The sequence below is a fragment of the Mobula birostris genome, chromosome 19 (genome assembly GCF_030028105.1).
Source record: "Mobula birostris isolate sMobBir1 chromosome 19, sMobBir1.hap1, whole genome shotgun sequence".
Lineage (NCBI taxonomy): Eukaryota > Metazoa > Chordata > Chondrichthyes > Myliobatiformes > Myliobatidae > Mobula > Mobula birostris.
This window is the reverse complement of record NC_092388.1, coordinates 66,202,919-66,223,226: the sequence shown is the minus strand read 5'-3', so window position 1 is coordinate 66,223,226 and position 20,308 is coordinate 66,202,919. Positions and strand designations below refer to the sequence as shown.

The 20,308-nt window shown below is 54.0% G+C and overlaps 1 protein-coding gene across 8 annotated transcripts in view; it reads right to left on the bottom strand.

The window, feature by feature from the left end:
• The window catches only part of LOC140212661 (ras-responsive element-binding protein 1-like), a 259,910-nt gene extending 244,697 nt beyond the window's left edge, over positions 1 to 15,213 (bottom strand). For 3 of the 8 annotated variants that reach the window (XM_072283761.1, XM_072283756.1, XM_072283758.1), the window contains exons 1-2: positions 14,693 to 14,876; positions 14,525 to 14,580 (exon numbers count right to left, since the gene is read on the bottom strand). In XM_072283761.1, coding sequence (XP_072139862.1) covers positions 14,525 to 14,564 — 40 coding nt within the window. In that variant the 5' untranslated portion in view covers positions 14,565 to 14,580; positions 14,693 to 14,876. Of the gene's footprint in view, positions 1 to 14,524; positions 14,581 to 14,692; positions 14,877 to 14,914; positions 14,940 to 15,135 lie in introns of those variants that run through there. The other 5 variants (XM_072283757.1, XM_072283759.1, XM_072283753.1 and 2 more) reach the window with 4 other exon arrangements.
• Positions 15,214 to 20,308: the final 5,095 nt, after the last annotated feature.

The window sequence follows — 20,308 nt, the reverse complement described above, 5'->3', positions numbered from 1 at the left end:
TTGGAGGGAGGAGATTATGGAAAGGGCTGATGGAGGGTGGGAGGTGATGATGGTGGGATGGAGAGTGGGAGCTGATGGATGGATGGAGGGAGGGTGGGAGGTGATGATGGTGGGATGGAGGGTGGGAGGGGATGGATGGATGGAGGATGGGAGGTGATGGATGGATGGGGAAGGAGTTGATGGATGGAAGGAAGGAGGTGATTTAATGGATGTAGGCAGGGAGGGGATGATGGTGGGATGGAGTGTGGGAGGTGATGATGGTGGGATGGAGTGTGGGAGGAGATGATGGTGGGATGGAGGGAGGGAGTTGATGAATGGATGGAGGGTGGGAGGTGATGGTGGTGGGAGGTAGGGAGGGTGGGAGGTGATGGTGGTGGGAGGGAGGGAGGGTGGGAGGTGATGGTGGTGGGAGGGAGGGAGGGTGGGAGGGGATGGTGGTGGGATGGAGGGAGGGCAGGAGGTGATGATGGTGGGATGGAGGATGGGAGGTGATGCTAGTGGGATGGAGGGAGGGAGGGGATGATGGATGGATGGAGGGTGGGAGATGATGGTGGGATGGAGGGTGGGAGGTGATGATGGTGGGATGGAGGGTGGGAGATGATGGTGGGATGGAGGGTGGGAGGTGATGGATGGATGGAGGGAGGGTGGGAGGTGATGATGGGGATGGAGGGTGAAGGTGATGATGGTGGGATGCAGGGTGGAGGTGATGATGGGAGATGGAGGGTGAGAGGTGATGATGGATGGATGGAGGGAGGGTGGTGATGATGGTGGGATGGAGGGTGGGAGATGATGATGGTGGGATGGAGGGTGGGAGGTGATGATGGATGGATGGAGGGAGGGTGGTGATGATGGTGAGAGGTGATGATGGTGGGATGGAGGGTGGGAGGTGATGATGTGGGATGAAGGGTGGGAGGTGATTATGGTGGGATGGAGGATGGGAGGTGATTATGGTGGGATGGAGGGTCGGAGGTGATGATGGGGGATGAAGGGTGGGAGCTGATGGATGGATGGAGGGAGGTGATGGATGGTGGAATGGAGGGTGGGAGGTGATGATGGTGGGATGGAGTGTGGGAGGAGATGATGGTGGGATGGAGGGAGGGAGAGGATGATGGATGGAGGGATGGTGGGAGGTGATTATGGTGGGATGGTGGGTGGGAGATGATGATGGTGGGATGGAGGGTGGGAGATGATGGTGGGATGGAGGGTGGGAGATGATGGGATGGAGGGAGGGAGGGAGGGGATGATGTACGGATGGAGTGTGGGAGCAGATGATGGTGGGATGGAGTGTTGGAGGTGATGATGGTGGGATGGAGGGTGGGAGGTGATGATGGTGGGATGGAGGGTCGGTGGTGATGATGGTGGGATGGAGGGTGGGAGGTGATGGTGGTGGGAGGGAGGGAGGGTGGTAGGTGATGGTGGTGGGAGGGAGGGAGGGTGGGAGGTGATGGTGGGGGGGAGGGAGGGTGGGAGGGGATGGTGGTGGAGGGAGGGAGGGTGGGAGGGGATGATGGTGGGATGGAGGGAGGGTGGGAGGTGATGCTGGTGGGATGGCGGGAGGGAGGGGATGATGGATGGATGGAGGGTGGGAGGTGATGATGGTGGGATGGAGGGTAGGAGTTGATGAGGGTGGGATGGAGGGTGGGAGGTGATGATGGTGGGATGAAGGTTGGGAGTTGATGATAGTGGGATGGAGGGTGGGAGGTGATGGCTGGAGAGAAGGTGGGAGGTGATGGTGGTATGGAGGGTGGGAGGTGATGATGGTGGATGGAATGAGGGTGGGAGGTGATGAAGGTGGGATGGAGGGTGGGAAGTGATAGATGGATGGAGGGAGGGTGGGAGGGGATGATGGTGGGATGGAGGATGGGAGGTGATTATGGTGGGATGGAGGGAGGGTGGGATGTGATGATGGATGGAGGGAGGGTGGGAGCAGATGGATTGAGGGAAGGTGGGAGGTGATGGATGGATGGGGGAGGGTGAGAGGTGATGGTGGATGGAGGAGGGTGGGAGGTGATGATGGTGGGATGGAGGGTCGGAGGTGATGATGGTGGGATGGAGGGTCGGAGGTGATGATGGATGGATGGAGGGTGGGAGGGTATGATGGATGGATGGAGGGTGAGAGGGGATGATGGTGGGATGGAGGGTGGGAGGGGATACTGGTGGGGTGGAGGGTGGGAGGTGATGATGGATGGAGGGAGGGTAGGAGGTGAAGATGGTGGGATGGAGGGTGGGAGGTGATGGATGGATGAAAAGTGGGAGGGAGGGAAGGTGGGAGGTGATGGTGGGATGGAGGGTGGGAGGGTATGATGGTGGGATGGAGGGAGGGAGGTGATGATGGTGGGATGGAGGGTGGGAGGTGATGGATGGATGGAGGGTGGGAGGTGATGGTATTGGGATGGAGGGAGTGAGAAGTGATGGATGGATGGAGGGTGGGAGGGTATGATGGATGGATGGACGGTGAGAGGGGATGATGGTGGGATGGAGGGTGGGAGGTGATGATGGATGGAGGGAGGGTAAGAGGTGAAGATGGTGGGATGGAGGGTGGGAGGTGATGGGTGGATGGATGGAGAGTGGGAGATGATGGTGGATGGATGGAGGGTGGGAGATGATGATGGATGGATGGAGGGACAGTGGGAGGGAGGGGATGATGGTGGGATGGAGGGTGGGAGGTGATGATGGATGGAGGGAGGGGTGGAGGTGATGATGGTGGGATGGAGGGTGAGAAGTGATGGATGGATGGAGGGTGGGAGGTGATGGTGGGATGGAGGGAGGGAGGGGATGATGTATGGATGGAGTGTGGGAGCAGATGATGGTGGGATGGAGGGTGGGAGGTGATGATGGATGGAGGGAGGGTAGGAGGTGATGATGGTGGGATGGAGGGTGGGAGGTGAAGATGGTGGGATGGACGGTGGGAGGTGATGATGGATGGAGGGAGGGGTAGAGGTGATGATGGTGGGATGGAGGGTGAGAGGTGATGAATGGATGGATGGATGGAGGGTGGGAGGTGATGGTGGGATGGAGGGAGGGAGGAAGGGGATGATGTACGGATGGAGTGTGGGAGCAGATGATGGTGGGATGGAGTGTTGGAGGTGATGATGGTGGGATGGAGGGTGGGAGGTGATGATGGTGGGATGGAGGGAGGGAGGATGATGGATGGATGGAGGGTTGGAGGTGATGATGGTGGGATGGAGGGAGGGAGAGGATGATGGATGGAGGGATGGTGGGAGGTGATTATGGTGGGATGGTGGGTGGGAGATGATGATGGTGGGATGGAGGGTGGGAGATGATGGTGGGATGGAGGGTGGGAGATGATGGGATGGAGGGTGGGAGATGATGATGGTGGGATGGAGGGTGGGAGGTGATGATGGATGGATGGAGGGTGGGAGGTGATGATGGATGGATGGAGGGAGGGTGGTGATGATGGTGGGATGGAGGGTGGGAGGAGATGGTGGGATGGAGGGTGGGAGGTGATGATGGTGGGAAGGAGGGAGGGGATGATGGATGGATGGAGTGTGGGAGGTGATGATGGATGGATGGAGGGTTGGAGGTGATGATGCTGGGATGGAGGGAGGGAGAGGATGATGGATGGAGGGAGGGTGGGAGGTGATTATGGTGGGATGGAGGGTGGGAGATGATGGTGGGATGGAGGGTGAGAGGTGATGAATGGATGGATGGATGGAGGGTGGGAGGTGATGGTGGGACGGAGGGAGGGAGGGAGGGGATGATGTACGGATGGAGTGTGGGAGCAGATGATGGTGGGATGGAGTGTTGGAGGTGATGATGGTGGGATGGAGGGTGGGAGGTGATGATGGTGGGATGGAGGGAGGGAGGATGATGGATGGATGGAGGGTGGGAGGTGATGATGGATGGATGGAGGGTTGGAGGTGATGATGGTGGGATGGAGGGAGGGAGAGGATGATGGATGGATGGAGGGTGGGAGGTGATGATGGATGGATGGAGGGAGGGTGGTGATGATGGTGGGATGGAGGGTGGGAGGAGATGGTGGGATGGAGGGTGGGAGGTGATGATGGTGGGAAGGAGGGAGGGGATGATGGATGGATGGAGTGTGGGAGGTGATGATGGATGGATGGAGGGTTGGAGGTGATGATGCTGGGATGGAGGGAGGGAGAGGATGATGGATGGAGGGAGGGTGGGAGGTGATTATGGTGGGATGGAGGGTGGGAGATGATGATGGTGGGATGGAGGGTGGGAGGTGATGATGGATGGATGGAGGGTGGGAGATGATGATGGATGGAGGGTGGGAGGTGATGATGGATGGAGGGTGGGAGGTGATGATGGATGGAGGGAGGGGTGGAGGTGATGATGGTGGGATGGAGGGTGAGAGGTGATGGATGGATGGAGGGAGGGAGGGGATGATGTATGGATGGAGTGTGGGAGGTGATGATGGTGGGATGGAGGGCGGGAGGTGATGATGGTGGGTTGGAAGGAGGGAGGATGATGGATGAGGAGAGTGGGAGGTGATGATGGATGGAGGGAGGGTAGGAGGTGAAGATGGTGAGATGGACAGTGGGCGGTGATGGATGGAAGTAGAGTGGGAGGGGATGATGGTGGGATGGAGGGTGGGAGGTGATGGATGGAGGGTGGGAGGTGATGGTGGTGGGATGGAGGGAGTGAGAGGTGATGAATGGATGGAGGGTGGGAGGTGATGGATGGATGGAGGGTGGGAGATGATGATGGATGGATGGACGGAGGGTGGGAGGTGATGATGGTGGGATGGAGGGAGGGGATGATGGTGGGATGGAGGGAGTGAGGGGATGATGGTAGGATGGATGGAGGGGATGATGGTGGGATGGAGGGTGAGAGGTGATGATGGTGGGATGGAGGGAGGGAGGGGATGATGGATGGAAGGAGGGAGGGAGGGGATGATGGATGGAAGGAGGGTGGGAGATGATTATGGTGGGATGGAGGGTGGGAGATGATGGTGGGATGGAGGGAGGGTGGTGATGATGGTGGGAGGGGATGATGGTATGGAGGGTGGGAGATGATGGTGGGATGGAGGGTGGGAGGTGATGATGGATGGATGGAGGGAGGGTGGTGATGATGGTGGGAGGGGATGATGGTGGGATGGAGGGTGGGAGGTGATGATGGTGGGATGGAGGGTGGGAGGTGATGATGGTGGGAGGGAGGGAGGGGATGATGGATGGATGTAGTGTGGGAGGTGATGATGGATGGATGGAGGGTTGGAGGTGATGATGGTGGGATGGAGGGAGGGAGAGGATGATGAATGGAGGGAGGGTGGGAGGTGATTATAGTGGGATGGTGGGTGGGAGATGATGATGATGGTGGGATGGAGGGTGGGAGATGATGGTGGGATGGAGGGTGGGAGATGATGATGGTGGGATGGAGGGTGGGAGGTGATGATGGATGGATGGAGGGAGGGTGGTGATGATGGTGGGGGGATGATGGTGGGATGGAGGGTGGGAGGTGATGATGGTGGGATGGAGGGTGGGAGGTGATGATGGTGGGAGGGAGGGAGGGATGATGGATGGATGGAGTGTGGGAGGTGATGATGGATGGATGGAGGGTTGGAGGTGATGATGGTGGGATGGAGGGAGGGAGAGGATGATGGATGGAGGGAGGGTGGGAGGTGATTATGGTGGGTTGGAAGGAGGGGGGATGATGGATGGAGGGAGGGTGGGAGGTGATGATGGATGGAGGGAGGGTAGGAGGTGAAGATGGTGAGATGGACGGTGGGAGGTGATGGATGGATGGAGAGTGGGAGGGGATGATGGTGGGATGGAGGGTGGGAGGTGATGGATTGATGGAGGGTGGGAGGTGATGGTGGTGGGATGGAGGGAGTGAGAGGTGATGGATGGACGGAGGGTGGGAGGTGATGGATGGATGGAGGGTGGGAGATGATGATGGATGGATGGACGGAGGGTGGGAGGTGATGATGGTGGGATGGAGGGAGGGGATGATGGTGGGATGGAGGGAGTGAGGGGATGATGGTAGGATGGATGGAGGGGATGATGGTGGGATGGAGGGAAAGAGGTGATGATGGTGGGATGGAGGGAGGGAGGGGATGATGGATGGATGGAGTGTGGGAGGTGATGATGGTGGGATGGAGGGAGGGAGGGGATGATGGATGGAAGGAGGGAGGGAGGGGATGATGGATGGAAGGAGGGTGGGAGATGATTATGGTGGGTTGGAGGGTGGGAGATGATGGTGGGATGGAGGATGGGAGATGATGATGGTGAGATGGAGGGAGGGTGGTGATGATGGTGGGAGGGGATGATGGTGGGATGGAGGGTGGGAGGTGATGATGGTGGGAGGGAGGGAGAGGATGATGGATGGATCGAGTGTGGGAGGTGATGATGGATGGATGGAGGGTTGGAGGTGATGATGGTGGGATGGAGGGAGGGAGAGGATGATGGATGGAGGGAGGGTGGGAGGTGATTATGGTGGGATGGTGGGTGGGAGATGATGATGGTGGGATGGAGGGTGGGAGATGATGGTGGGATGGAGGGTGGGAGATGATGATGGTGGGATGGAGGGTGGGAGATGATGGTGAGATGGAGGGAGGGTGGTGATGATGGTGGGAGGGGATGATGGTGGGATGGAGGGTGGGAGATGATGGTGGGATGGAGGGTGGGAGGTGATGATGGTGGGAGGGAGGGAGGGGATGATGGATGGATGGAGTGTGGGAGGTGATGATGGATGGATGGAGGGTTGGAGGTGATGATGGTGGGATGGAGGGAGGGAGAGGATGATGGATGGAGGGAGGGTGGGAGGTGATGATGGTGGGATGGTGGGTGGGAGATGATGATGGTGGGATGGAGGGGGTGGAGATGATGGTGGGATGGAGGGTGGGAGGTGATGATGGTGGGATGGAGGGTGGGAGGTGATGATGGATGGATGGAGGGAGGGTGGTGATGATGGTGGGAGGGGATGATGGTGGGATGGAGGGAGGGAGGGTATGATGGATGGATGGAGGGTGGGAGATGATGATAGATGGATGGAGGGTGGGAGGTGATGATGGTGGGAGGGTGGGAGGTGATGATGGATGGAGGGAGGGGTGGAGGTGATGATGGTGGGATGGAGGGTGAGAGGTGATGGATGGATGGAGGGAGGGAGGGTGTGGGAGGTGATGATGGTGGGATGGAAGGAGGGTGGATGATGGATGGAGGGAGGGTGGGAGGTGATGATGGTGGGATGGAAGGAGGGGAGATGATGGATGGAGGGAGGGTGGGAGGTGATGATGGATGGAGGGAGGGTAGGAGGTGAAGATGGTGAGATGGACGGTGGGAGGTGATGGATGGATGTAGAGTGGGATGGGATGATGGTGGGATGGAGGGTGGGAGATGATGGTGGGATGGAGGGTGGGAGGTGATGATGGATGGATGGAGGGAGGGTGGTGATGATGGTGGGAGGGGATGATGGTGGGATGGAGGGTGGGAGGTGATGATGGATGGAGGGAGGGTAGGAGGTGATGATGGATGGAGGGAGGGTAGGAGGTGAAGATAGTGGGATGGACGGTGGGAGGTGATGATGGATGGAGGGAGGGTAGGAGGTGATGATGGTGGGATGGAGGGTGGGAGGTGAAGATGGTGGGATGGACGGTGGGAGGTGATGATGGATGGAGGGAGGGGTAGAGGTGATGATGGTGGGATGGAGGGTGAGAGTTGATGGATGGATGGAGGGTGGGAGGTGATGATGGGATGGAGGGAGGGAGGGGATGATGTACGGATGGAGTGTGGGAGCAGATGATGGTGGGATGGAGTGTTGGAGGTGATGATGGTGGGATGGAGGGTGGGAGGTGATGATGGTGGGATGGAGGGAGGGAGGATGATGGATGGATGGAGGGTGGGAGGTGATGATGGATGGTGGGAGGGTGGAAGGTGATGATGGATGGATGGAGGGTTGGAGGTGATGATGGTGGGATGGAGGGAGGGAGAGGATGATGGATGGAGGGAGGGTGGGAGGTGATTATGGTGGGATGGTGGTGGGAGATGATGATGGTGGGATGGAGGGTGGGAGATGATGGTGGATGGAGGGTGGGAGATGATGGTGGGATGGAGGGTGGGAGGTGATGATGGATGGATGGAGGGAGGGTGGTGATGATGGTGGGAGGGGATGATGGTGGGATGGAGGGAGGGAGGGTATGATGGATGGATGGAGGGTGGGAGATGATGATAGATGGATGGAGGGTGGGAGGTGATGATGGTGGGAGGGTGGGAGGTGATGATGGATGGAGGGAGGGGTGGAGGTGATGATGGTGGGATGGAGGGTGAGAGGTGATGGATGGATGGAGGGAGGGAGGGGATGATGTATGGATGGAGTGTGGGAGGTGATGATGGTGGGATGGAAGGAGGGGGGATGATGGATGGAGGGAGGTGGGAGGTGATTATGGTGGGATGGTGGGTGGGAGATGATGATGGTGGGATGGAGGGTGGGAGATGATGGTGGGATGGAGGGTGGGAGATGATGATGGTGGGATGGAGGGTGGGAGGTGATGATGGATGGATGGATGGAGGGAGGGTGGTGATGATGGTGGGAGGGGATGATGGTGGGATGGAGGGTGGGAGGTGATGATGGTGGGATGGAGGGTGGGAGGTGATGATGGTGGGATGGAGGGAGGGGATGATGGATGGATGGAGTGTGGGAGGTGATGATGGATGGATGGAGGGTTGGAGGTGATGATGGTGGGATGGAGGGAGGGAGAGGATGATGGATGGAGGGAGGGTGGAAGATGATGACGGTGGGATGGAGGGTGCGAGATGATGATGGTGGGATGGAGGGAGGGAGGGGATGATGGATGGATGGAGGGTGGGAGGGGATGATGGATGGATGGAGGGTGGGGGGATGATGGAAGGATGGAGGGTGGGAGATGATGATGGTGGGATGGAGGGTGGGAGGTGATGATGGTGGGATGGAGAGTGGGAGATGATGATGGTGGGATGGAGGGTGGGAGTGATGATGGATGGATGGAGGGTGGGGGGATGATGGAAGGATGGAGGGTGGGAGATGATTATGGTGGGATGGAGGATGGGAGGTGATGATGGATGGATGGAGGGAGGGTGGTGATGATGGTGGGAGGAGATGATGGTGGGATGGAGGGTGGGAGCTGATGGTGGGATGGAGGGTGGGAGATGATGGTGGGATGGAGGGTGGGAGATGATGATGGTGGGATGGAGGGTGGGAGGTGATGATGGATGGATGGATGGAGGGAGGGTGGTGATGATGGTGGGAGGGGATGATGGTGGGATGGAGGGTGGGAGGTGATGATGGTGGGATGGAGGGTGGGAGGTGATGATGGTGGGATGGAGGGAGGGGATGATGGATGGATGGAGTGTGGGAGGTGATGATGGATGGAGGGAGGGTAGGAGGTGAAGATGGTGAGATGGACGGTGGGAGGTGATGGATGGATGTAGAGTGGGATGGGATGATGGTGGGATGGAGGGTGGGAGATGATGGTGGGATGGAGGGTGGGAGGTGATGATGGATGGATGGAGGGAGGGTGGTGATGATGGTGGGAGGGGATGATGGTGGGATGGAGGGTGGGAGGTGATGATGGATGGAGGGAGGGTAGGAGGTGATGATGGATGGAGGGAGGGTAGGAGGTGAAGATAGTGGGATGGACGGTGGGAGGTGATGATGGATGGAGGAGGGGTAGGAGGTGATGATGGTGGGATGGAGGGTGGGAGGTGAAGATGGTGGGATGGACGGTGGGAGGTGATGATGGATGGAGGGAGGGGTAGAGGTGATGATGGTGGGATGGAGGGTGAGAGTTGATGGATGGATGGAGGGTGGGAGGTGATGATGGGATGGAGGGAGGGAGGGGATGATGTACGGATGGAGTGTGGAGCAGATGATGGTGGGATGGAGTGTTGGAGGTGATGATGGTGGGATGGAGGGTGGGAGGTGATGATGGTGGGATGGAGGGAGGGAGGATGATGGATGGATGGAGGGTGGGAGGTGATGATGGATGGTGGGAGGGTGGAAGGTGATGATGGATGGATGGAGGGTTGGAGGTGATGATGGTGGGATGGAGGGAGGGAGAGGATGATGGATGGAGGGAGGGTGGGAGGTGATTATGGTGGGATGGTGGGTGGGAGATGATGATGGTGGGATGGAGGGTGGGAGATGATGGTGGGATGGAGGGTGGGAGATGATGGTGGGATGGAGGGGTGGAGGTGATGATGGATGGATGGAGGGGGGTGGTGATGATGGTGGGAGGGGATGATGGTGGGATGGAGGGAGGGAGGGTATGATGGATGGATGGAGGGTGGGAGATGATGATAGATGGATGGAGGGTGGGAGGTGATGATGGTGGGAGGGTGGGAGGTGATGATGGATGGAGGGAGGGGTGGAGGTGATGATGGTGGGATGGAGGGTGAGAGGTGATGGATGGATGGAGGGAGGGAGGGGATGATGTATGGATGGAGTGTGGGAGGTGATGATGGTGGGATGGAAGGAGGGGGGATGATGGATGGAGGGAGGGTGGGAGGTGATTATGGTGGGATGGTGGGTGGGAGATGATGATGGTGGGATGGAGGGTGGGAGATGATGGTGGGATGGAGGGTGGGAGATGATGATGGTGGGATGGAGGGTGGGAGGTGATGATGGATGGATGGATGGAGGGAGGGTGGTGATGATGGTGGGAGGGGATGATGGTGGGATGGAGGGTGGGAGGTGATGATGGTGGATGGAGGGTGGGAGGTGATGATGGTGGGATGGAGGGAGGGGATGATGGATGGATGGAGTGTGGGAGGTGATGATGGATGGATGGAGGGTTGGAGGTGATGATGGTGGGATGGAGGGAGGGAGAGGATGATGGATGGAGGGAGGGTGGAAGATGATGACGGTGGGATGGAGGGTGCGAGATGATGATGGTGGGATGGAGGGAGGGAGGGGATGATGGATGGATGGAGGGTGGGAGGGGATGATGGATGGATGGAGGGTGGGGGGGATGATGGAAGGATGGAGGGTGGGAGATGATGATGGTGGGATGGAGGGTGGGAGGTGATGATGGTGGGATGGAGAGTGGGAGATGATGATGGTGGGATGGAGGGTGGGAGGTGATGATGGATGGATGGAGGGTGGGGGGATGATGGAAGGATGGAGGGTGGGAGATGATTATGGTGGGATGGAGGATGGGAGGTGATGATGGATGGATGGAGGGAGGGTGGTGATGATGGTGGGAGGAGATGATGGTGGGATGGAGGGTGGGAGCTGATGGTGGGATGGAGGGTGGGAGATGATGGTGGGATGGAGGGTGGGAGATGATGATGGTGGGATGGAGGGTGGGAGGTGATGATGGATGGATGGATGGAGGGAGGGTGGTGATGATGGTGGGAGGGGATGATGGTGGGATGGAGGGTGGGAGGTGATGATGGTGGGATGGAGGGTGGGAGGTGATGATGGTGGGATGGAGGGAGGGATGATGGATGGATGGAGTGTGGGAGGTGATGATGGATGGATGGAGGGTTGGAGGTGATGATGGTGGGATGGAGGGAGGGAGAGGATGATGGATGGAGGGAGGGTGGAAGATGATGACGGTGGGATGGAGGGTGCGAGATGATGATGGTGGGATGGAGGGAGGGAGGGGATGATGGATGGATGGAGGGTGGGAGGGGATGATGGATGGATGGAGGGTGGGGGGATGATGGAAGGATGGAGGGTGGGAGATGATGATGGTGGGATGGAGGGTGGGAGGTGATGATGGTGGGATGGTGAGTGGGAGATGATGATGGTGGGATGGAGGGTGGGAGGTGATGATGGATGGATGGAGGGTGGGAGGGGATGATGGATGGATGGAGGGTGGGGGGATGATGGAAGGATGGAGGGTGGGAGATGATTATGGTGGGATGGAGGATGGGAGGTGATGATGGATGGATGGAGGGAGGGTGGTGATGATGGTGGGAGGAGATGATGGTGGGATGGAGGGTGGGAGGTGGTGATGATGGTGGGATGGAGTGTGGGAGGTGATGATGGATGGATGGAGGGTTGGAGGTGATGATGCTGGGATGGAGTGAGGGTGAGGATGATGGATGGAGGGAGGGTGGGAGGTGATTATGGTGGGATGGTGGGTGGGAGATGATGATGGTGGGATGGAGGGAGGGAGAGGATGATGGATGGAGGGAGGGTGGGAGATGATGGTGGGATGGAGGGTGGGAGATGATGGTGGGATCGAGGGTGGGAGATGATGGTGGGATGGAGTGTGGGAGCAGATGATGGTGGGATGGAGTGTTGGAGGTGATGATGGTGGGATGGAGGGTGGGAGGTGATGATGGTGGGATGGAGGGAGGGAGGATGATGGATGGATGGAGGGTGGGAGGTGATGATGGATGGATGGAGGGTTGGAGGTGATGATGGTGGGATGGAGGGAGGGAGAGGATGATGGATGGAGGGAGGGTGGGAGGTGATTATGGTGGGATGATGGGTGGGAGATGATGATGGTGGGACGGAGGGTGGGAGATGATGATGGTGGGACGGAGGGAGGGAGGGGATGATGGATGGATGGAGGGTGGGGGGGATGATGGAAGGATGGAGGGTGGGAGATGATAGTGGGATGGAGGGTGGGAGGTGATGATCGATGGAGGGAGTATGGGAGTGGATGATGGTGGGATGGAGGGTGGGAGGGGGATGATGGTGGGATGGAGGGTGGGAGGTGATGATGGTGGGATGGAGAGTGGGAGATGATGATGGTGGGGATGGAGGGTGGGAGGTGATGATCGATGGAGGGAGTATGGGAGTGGATGATGGTGGGATGGAGGGTGGGAGGGGATGATGGTGGGATGGAGGGTGGGAGGTGATGATGGTGGGATGGAGAGTGGGAGGGGATGATGGTGGGATGGAGGGTGGGAGGTGATGATGGATGGATGGAGGGAGGGTGGGTGATGATGGTGGGGGGGATGATGGTGGGATGGAGGGTGGGAGATGATGGTGGGATGGAGGGTGGGAGATGATGGTGGGATGGAGGGTGGGAGGTGATGATGGATGGATGGAGGGAGGGTGGTGATGATGGTGGGGGGGATGATGGTGGGATGGAGGGTGGGAGGTGATGAAGGTGGGATGGAGGGTGGGAGGTGATGATGGATGGATGGACGGAGGGTGGGAGGTGATGACGGTGGGATGGAGTGTGGGAGGTGATGACGGTGGGATGGAGGGTGGAGGTGATGATGGGGATGGAGGAGGGTGTGAGGTGATGACAGATGGAGGGGAGGATGGGAGGTGACGGTGGGATGGAGGGTGGGAGGTGATGATGGATGGAGGGTGGAGGTGATGATGGTGGGATGGAGGGCGGAGGTGATGATGGGGATGGATGGGAGGTGATGATCGATGGAGGGAGTATGGAGTGGATAATGGTGGGATGGAGGGTGGGAGGAGATGATGGTGGGATGGAGGGTGGGAGGGGATGATGGTGGGATGGAGTGTGGGAGGGAGGGAAGGGGGGCAGATGATGGAGGGAGGTTGTGATAGGATGATGGATGGGGAGGGTGGGGTGATGGAGGAGGGGGCAGATGACTGTGGGAGGGGGGCAGATGATGTTGGGAGGGGGGCAGATGATAGAGGGAGGGCTGATGATGGAGGAGGGGGCTGATGATGGAGGGGGGCGGATGATGGAGGGGGGCGGATGATGGAGGGGGGCGGATGATGGAGGGGGGCGGATGATGGAGGAGGGGTGGATGATGGTGGGAGGAGGGGTGGCGGATTTTGGAGGGGGGGCAGATGATGGAAGAAGTAGATGATGGAGGGAGGGTGTGATAGGGTGATGGATGGGGAGGGTGGGGTGAAAGAGGGAGAAAGGGTGGGGGAGATGGAGGGTGAGGGGATGCTGAAGGGAGCCGATTGTGGAGGGAAGGGTGATGGGAGAGGGAGATGGAGGGAGTGATGGAGAGGGGGAGGGAGGGGATGGAGAGGGGGAGGAAGGGGATGACGGAGGGACGGAATCGCGGAGCGGGTACCGATGAAGGACGAGCCGGAGATGGGGCGCGACGCCAAAGCTCCTCGGAAATCTGCGAGGCTTTCGGTGCCCCGGCCCTCGGCCTCAGCCCCAGCCCAGGGTGCGGGTGATGGGTGATGGTTGGGCAACGAGCAAGGCCGAGCGCCGGGTCCGGAGACAGGCCGACTCGTCCCCCCCTCACCCTCGCCCAGCAGTAAAAAAAGTTTGCGAAAAGTTTTCTCAAAGTTTTGTTCGGGCGGAGGAAGCGCTCCTCACACTCCCAGTTGGCGAGGGGGGAAAGGAGAGATGGATTGGTAGTCAGGGGCGCCTAGCATCACCTTCCTGCTCTCAGTTTGGGATGTACGCCTTCACCCCCCCCCCCCGCCATCCCCTGTGCCCGTTTCCCACCCTGTCTCCCACCTCCAGCCGGGCTTTGCGGCGTTGCCAGCGGGCTACGCCGAGTAGATGCCGGAGAAACCTACCTCTCCTCGCCCCTTCCTCAGCCTTTAAACGCCCTTCACCCTCACCCTCTCCTCCCCCCCAAAAAAACAAAAAAAACTTCAGCATCCTCCCAAGTAAGGCAAAGAATGCATTAAAGCGCTTGTCCCGGGCGGTACTCACGGTTGACTTTGTTGGGGTTGGTTTGTTTCCGCCGAGACATCAGGGGATGGTGATGGCTGGGAAGAAAGAGAGACAAAACTTCTTTTTAATTTCAACAAAAAAGTTTGTTCCGGAAAGAAATCAAGATGGCGTTGGTGTGGATGTGGACAGCAGTAGTGTTAAACACACCTCCCTCTCCTCCTCCTCTTCCTCCTGGATTGCAAAGATAACAGTGAGGGTTAGTCAGTGGGTTCCTGCGCTGCGCCTCTCCCTCCTCTCTTTCTCACACTCACTCTCTCCCTCCCTTCCTCTCAGTTCAACCTGATCGCCAAACTCATCACGTGTCTCTCTCTCTCTCTCTCTCTCTCTCTCTCTCTCTCTCCCTTTGCCCGTCGTCTCCTAGGGACGTACCCGTACTGTTGGTCTTTGCTGACTTTTTTAAAACACACACACTCTCTCTCTCTCTCGCTCTCTCTCTCTCTCTCTCTCTCTCTCTCGCTCTCGCCCTCGCTCGCTCTCTCTCTCTCTCTCTCTCTCTCACACAAGCATCAGCATCTTGTACAGGAGGGGTCTCTGAAGCTCCACGCAAACGGGGGAGGAGGAGAGCGAAAAGGGCAAAGCTGAACAGGTACCAGGCTCGCTCATCCTCCTTAGTTGCCGCTGCCTGTCTCCATGGCTTGGGATTTCTCTGCTGGACTGCACCAGAGGCATTCTACAGTGTGTGTGAGCCTGTGCACGTTTAGATTATCAAACACACAAACACGCAAATCTTAATGTGCTCCATATATTTTCTGAGCATTTTAAAAACGTATGTGCGTGCAAGTTGTAATGTATTTTATATCTGTGTGTGTGTGTTTTTATATATAGATATGATTTGTGCATGCTTTGGAGCGCCGTGATGCAATTGTGTATGTGGATATTTTTACAGTGATCTCTCTCGCTCTTAATATCTGCCTGTGTTTTAACGCGCCGTCTCCCTGCGTGCATGTTTTAAACTGCCGAGATAAATGTGTATGTGTGCGTGGCTGTTTTTAACGAGCCCTTTCCACCAGCTTCCTTGCATCAGTGTTGGTGTCGAACGGCTGCTTTGGTACCGCGTTTGCTCGCTGCCAACGCGATTTATTTCCGGAAAAGTTACATCGCTACTATTTAGAGGAATGTTAGGGAACTTTTGCAAGCCTTGCATTGTAATCTTCGCGTCTGGGGGATCGTTAAGGGCTTCGCATCTAAAACCCTTAGCCCAAATTAAATCTTGGTTACATCACTTATTAATGTTTCATTATTTAAAATTATTCTTTGAAGTGTGGGATTAATTTAATGAATATAAGTGAATAAATTAAGGAACTTGCAATTTGAAATGCACATTTTAAATTGATCAAAACTTAGTGAAAGCATCTGAAAACTGCATGTTGTAAGATTAGGATTTTTTTTAAACTCTTGAGTTTTCCATGGTAAATAATTTACAGGAAACACTAGAGGCGTACCTTCAATCACTGTTGAACACAGAGTTTCAGAAGCTTCATTGTTTCCCAGTCATCATTTAACCATGACCAACTCAGCCCTAAAGCTACAACTGTGAACCCCTCTTAGTCAACCCACATGTAATCCCTGCATCACTGGGATCCCCTTCCACTGCCCAGGCCCTGAACTCTTTCTCCCATTCCCACACGAAATTTCCCTGCGAAATTTCCCTGCCCTTCTCTCTTGCCTTGAAGCTCACCTTTGCCCACTGGTCCCAAAACTCCTCAAGCAATCTGTGTCTTTTTTTGTTCCACAGCACTGCTCTGATGTTTTTGTTCATTTGTGTTGGCCCAGAAACTCAGATTATGGCTAAAGCAAAGGTAGCTCAATTAACTTTGTTACATTTGTGGATGTGCTTATGGTATTTACCATTACTTATATAAATAATATTTTTTACAAACCTGAACTATACATGTTTATTAGGTGGAGAATTGAATTAATTGAAAACTTGATTTTTTTTGGATTTAATCCCATGTACTAAACATCATAGGAGTCAGACTGGACGCACTGGAGGCTGTGGTAGAACAAATGACCCCTATGGAAAACCCTGGCAATTCTGCACAATGTTTCTTGCCCTCTGCATGCCACTTTGGCTGAACAGAGGAGCACTTTTTGTGATAGAGTAAGGTTGACTGTGCTGCTCCAAAGAGCGGTATACAAGGTCATTCTTACCCTCAGCCATTAGGGTAATCTATAGCTGGGGAAGTGATGGCTTCTTCCTGTTAAACTGTATGAGGTAACTTATTTTTCATTCTTTCTTACTTCTGCCCTAATATTTGTATATCTGTGCACTGGTAATGCCACTGTAATATCATTTGGGATCAGTAAAGTATCTGTCTAACTATCTGCAGAAATATCTCAGTTGTGAAGTAGATTCTCAACCCAAACATTTGACCATCCCCTTTCCTCCATAGAAGTTGCCTGACCCATTGAGTTTTTACGTTTTGCTTCAGATTGCAATACCTGCAATCCCATGTGTCTCCATCTGTAAAATTCCTTTCTAATTATCTCAAGTAATTAAGAATTTGATAGTGTGATAATGTTTCTGGATTATTACACTTTTTGAATACTAGTCACCATGAATTAAGGAAGTTTCATAAATGTTCAGCTTTCAGTTTTTAAAACTTTAAAAGTTCAATGGAACAGACATTATGGACGTACTTGGTGAAATTGGAAGTATATTTTAGCAGATTAGGGATGCTACATGACCATTAGTCTCAAAGGACAAGGAAATGTTACAGGCATTCATTCCTTACACTATTTGCAGAGAATGAACTGAATTTTCCAAGTTCTCAAATCAAGGGTAAACAGTTTGATCTCTACTGGTCTGGTTGTGCCAGTTTAACATCACAGACCAGCGTCCACCATTGAAACCGATCAAAGCAGAGAAAGCTGCTGTTAAGGCTTCACAGCTACTTTCATTTTGTAGAGTCAGTACATGGGTCCCCTAAACAAAGAAAAATAGCCACATTTCTGCAGAGATTTAACAAGTGAAATTAGCAATAATAAAAACTTGCAGAGCAACAAGCAAAGTTCAGGTAGAAGAACAAGCCATAAAAGCACAAAGCCTATCGTTAATAAGCAAGGTGTAAAAATATAGAGAGCAAAAATGTGAAGCAAATATATTTACAGGTAACTTGTAGGAAACTGGAGTGGTGCCACTGATCTGTGTTGTCTGCTGTCAATCTGATCACCAGTAACTAACCTGGTCAGCTCTAGGTCAGTGGACTTCAGTTCTACTCTGAATAACAAGGTAATAGGTTCGAGGCCTTAGAGCAAAATCTCAGGGTGGCGCTCCATTGATGACAGAGAGACTGCAGTTCCTGGAACGTGGAACAAAAAACAAAGATGTTAGAACTCAGCAGGTCAGACAGCATCTGTGGAAGCAACAGGTACATGTGACATTTTTGATTGAGACGTTGTATCAGGATAGAGAGGGGAGGGGGAAGGGTCTGAGTATGTAACAGTGCGGGGTGGGAAAGGGTGGACTAGGGATTGGTAGGTAATAGGTCATCCTCTGTTGTACTGAGGGGAGGGAACAAAGTTTGAATGGGACGTTTACCCTTGGGCACTGTCTACACCTCAAGTGAGAGAAGAGTCTGATATCATTGAAGAGCATGGACACTCTCCCCGGTATCCATTGGTAACAACAGTAATATCGATGATCAGGTTACTGGGAGCTTGCTCTGTATACTCTAATCATGCTAGCTTGAATATGTTTCAGTCCACTACCATTAACTGAAATATAACAATGAAGAAACTGGATGTAAAGTATGTTTTCCTATGTGTAGTTGTAAAATACTGTAATGGACGTTAGTAATCTCCATTTGATCCTGATCATTTAAAGGCACCAATACCAACAGGCTGGCTGGGTGTATGCTATGTAGAACTGAGCTGCAGTATCACCAACTCAAAACTGCTTCGATCTCTTTAAAGAGTTTTAAATGTCATTGGGTTCCAAAATGCAAATCCTTCTTTGAGATTAGCTTTATTTGTCAGATGTACATCAGAACATTGAAACATACAGTGAAAACACATCATTTTGTGTCAACGACCAGCACAGTCTGAGGTTGAGCTGGGGGCAGCCCACAAGTGTCACACACTTCCTGCGCTTTCATAGCTCATGAACCATAACTCTAAGAGCACGTTTCTGGAATTTGGGTGGAAACCGAAACACCTGGGAAAAAGCCGCGTGGTCATGGGAGAAACGTATAAACTCCCCGCAGACAGCAGCAGGAACTTAATCCCACTCAGTAATTGCTGGCACCGCAATGCGTTACGCTAACCACTTCGCCACTGTGCCGCCTCAAAACGGAGTTGGTGTTTGACCCACTTTCCTCTTGCTTTCACTTGGAGTGTTTATAATTTGCATTCAAACCTCAACATTCAAATCTATTTAGTAGAAGAGTTGATAAAGAGCATCTAAAAGACCTGACTCAGATAGTTGTGGCACACTTCACTGTATCAACATTTGGAAGTACATGTGACAAATAAAGCTAACCTTTAATCAAAGTGTTGTAGTGATTATCCCATCTTCCTGGACTTACTAAAAAGAAGTTGTCAAGCATCATTCATTATTGACAGCAGCACACAAAACACTGGAGAAACCCATCAGATCAGGCAGCATCTGTGGTGGGAAATGGGCAGTCAACATTTTGGGCTGAGACCTTTCATCAGGACTGATGAAGGGTCTTGCCGTAACCGTGACTGTCCTTTTCCACCACAGATGCTGCCTGACCTGCTGTGTTCTTGTGTCACTTTCTGTATTGCTCCTGACTTCCAGCATCTGCAGTCTCTTGTGTGTCCTCATTCATCATTGAACTTGGAATGAGAAAGTGCTGAACAGGCCACTCTTAACCGTGGCTTTCAGCTCTATGTTGGCCCTTTAACTGAGCTGTGTCAATCTGTCCCATGCACTCAATACTTTTCTGTGGAATTATAGGTCTGGTAATAAATGTGTTTGGATTTTATAGATATCCATAAGTCAATTTTGTCTATAACTCAGAAAATAAAGAAAAATCACTTGTTATGGTAACCTCCACAATATTGCAATGAATGGTAACAAAAGAAGACAAGACTGATAAGGAAGGAACGATTACTAAAGATGAAGAGGGAGAGGAAACTAGCTCTGCCATTCCTAGGAATGGATGTAAATAAGTACATTGGTCATCTGAATTGAATAATATTGTGGAAGCTTGTCCGTTTGTATGGTGTCCATTAGTCAGAAGTTTGTAACGGGGACAGCCTATACAGCAGATTTAAATATGTTAAACTGATCTAATCAATTTTCTTTTCATCGCACACAATATTACTTTGTGCACATTGGTTACCTGTGCTGCTAATCTGTATGTCATTGGTAGATAAATCTGCAGAGCTCGTTAAAATCTGCTTACTATAGGTATTGAACTCTCAGAATTAAATGGCATAAAAAGAGGGTCTTCACTCCTATTACACCTCTTCTGGTTCAGTTTAAGACAAAGTGGCTTCCAGAATAAGTTATAATAAGACCATAAAGGCACAAGACCAAAATTAAGCCATTCAGCCCATCAAGTCTGCTTCACCATTTTCCCTCTGAACCCCATTCTTCTCCCCGTAACTTTTCATACCCTGACTAATCAAAAATTTATCAACCTCAGCTTTAAATACACCCAGCTGCCTGTTGCAACGATTTCCACAGCTTCACCATCCTCTGGCCAAAGAAATTCCTTCTCATCTCTGTTCTAAATGGACAACCCTCTATTCTGACATGAGTCCTCTAGTCCTGAACTCCCCCACCATAGGAAA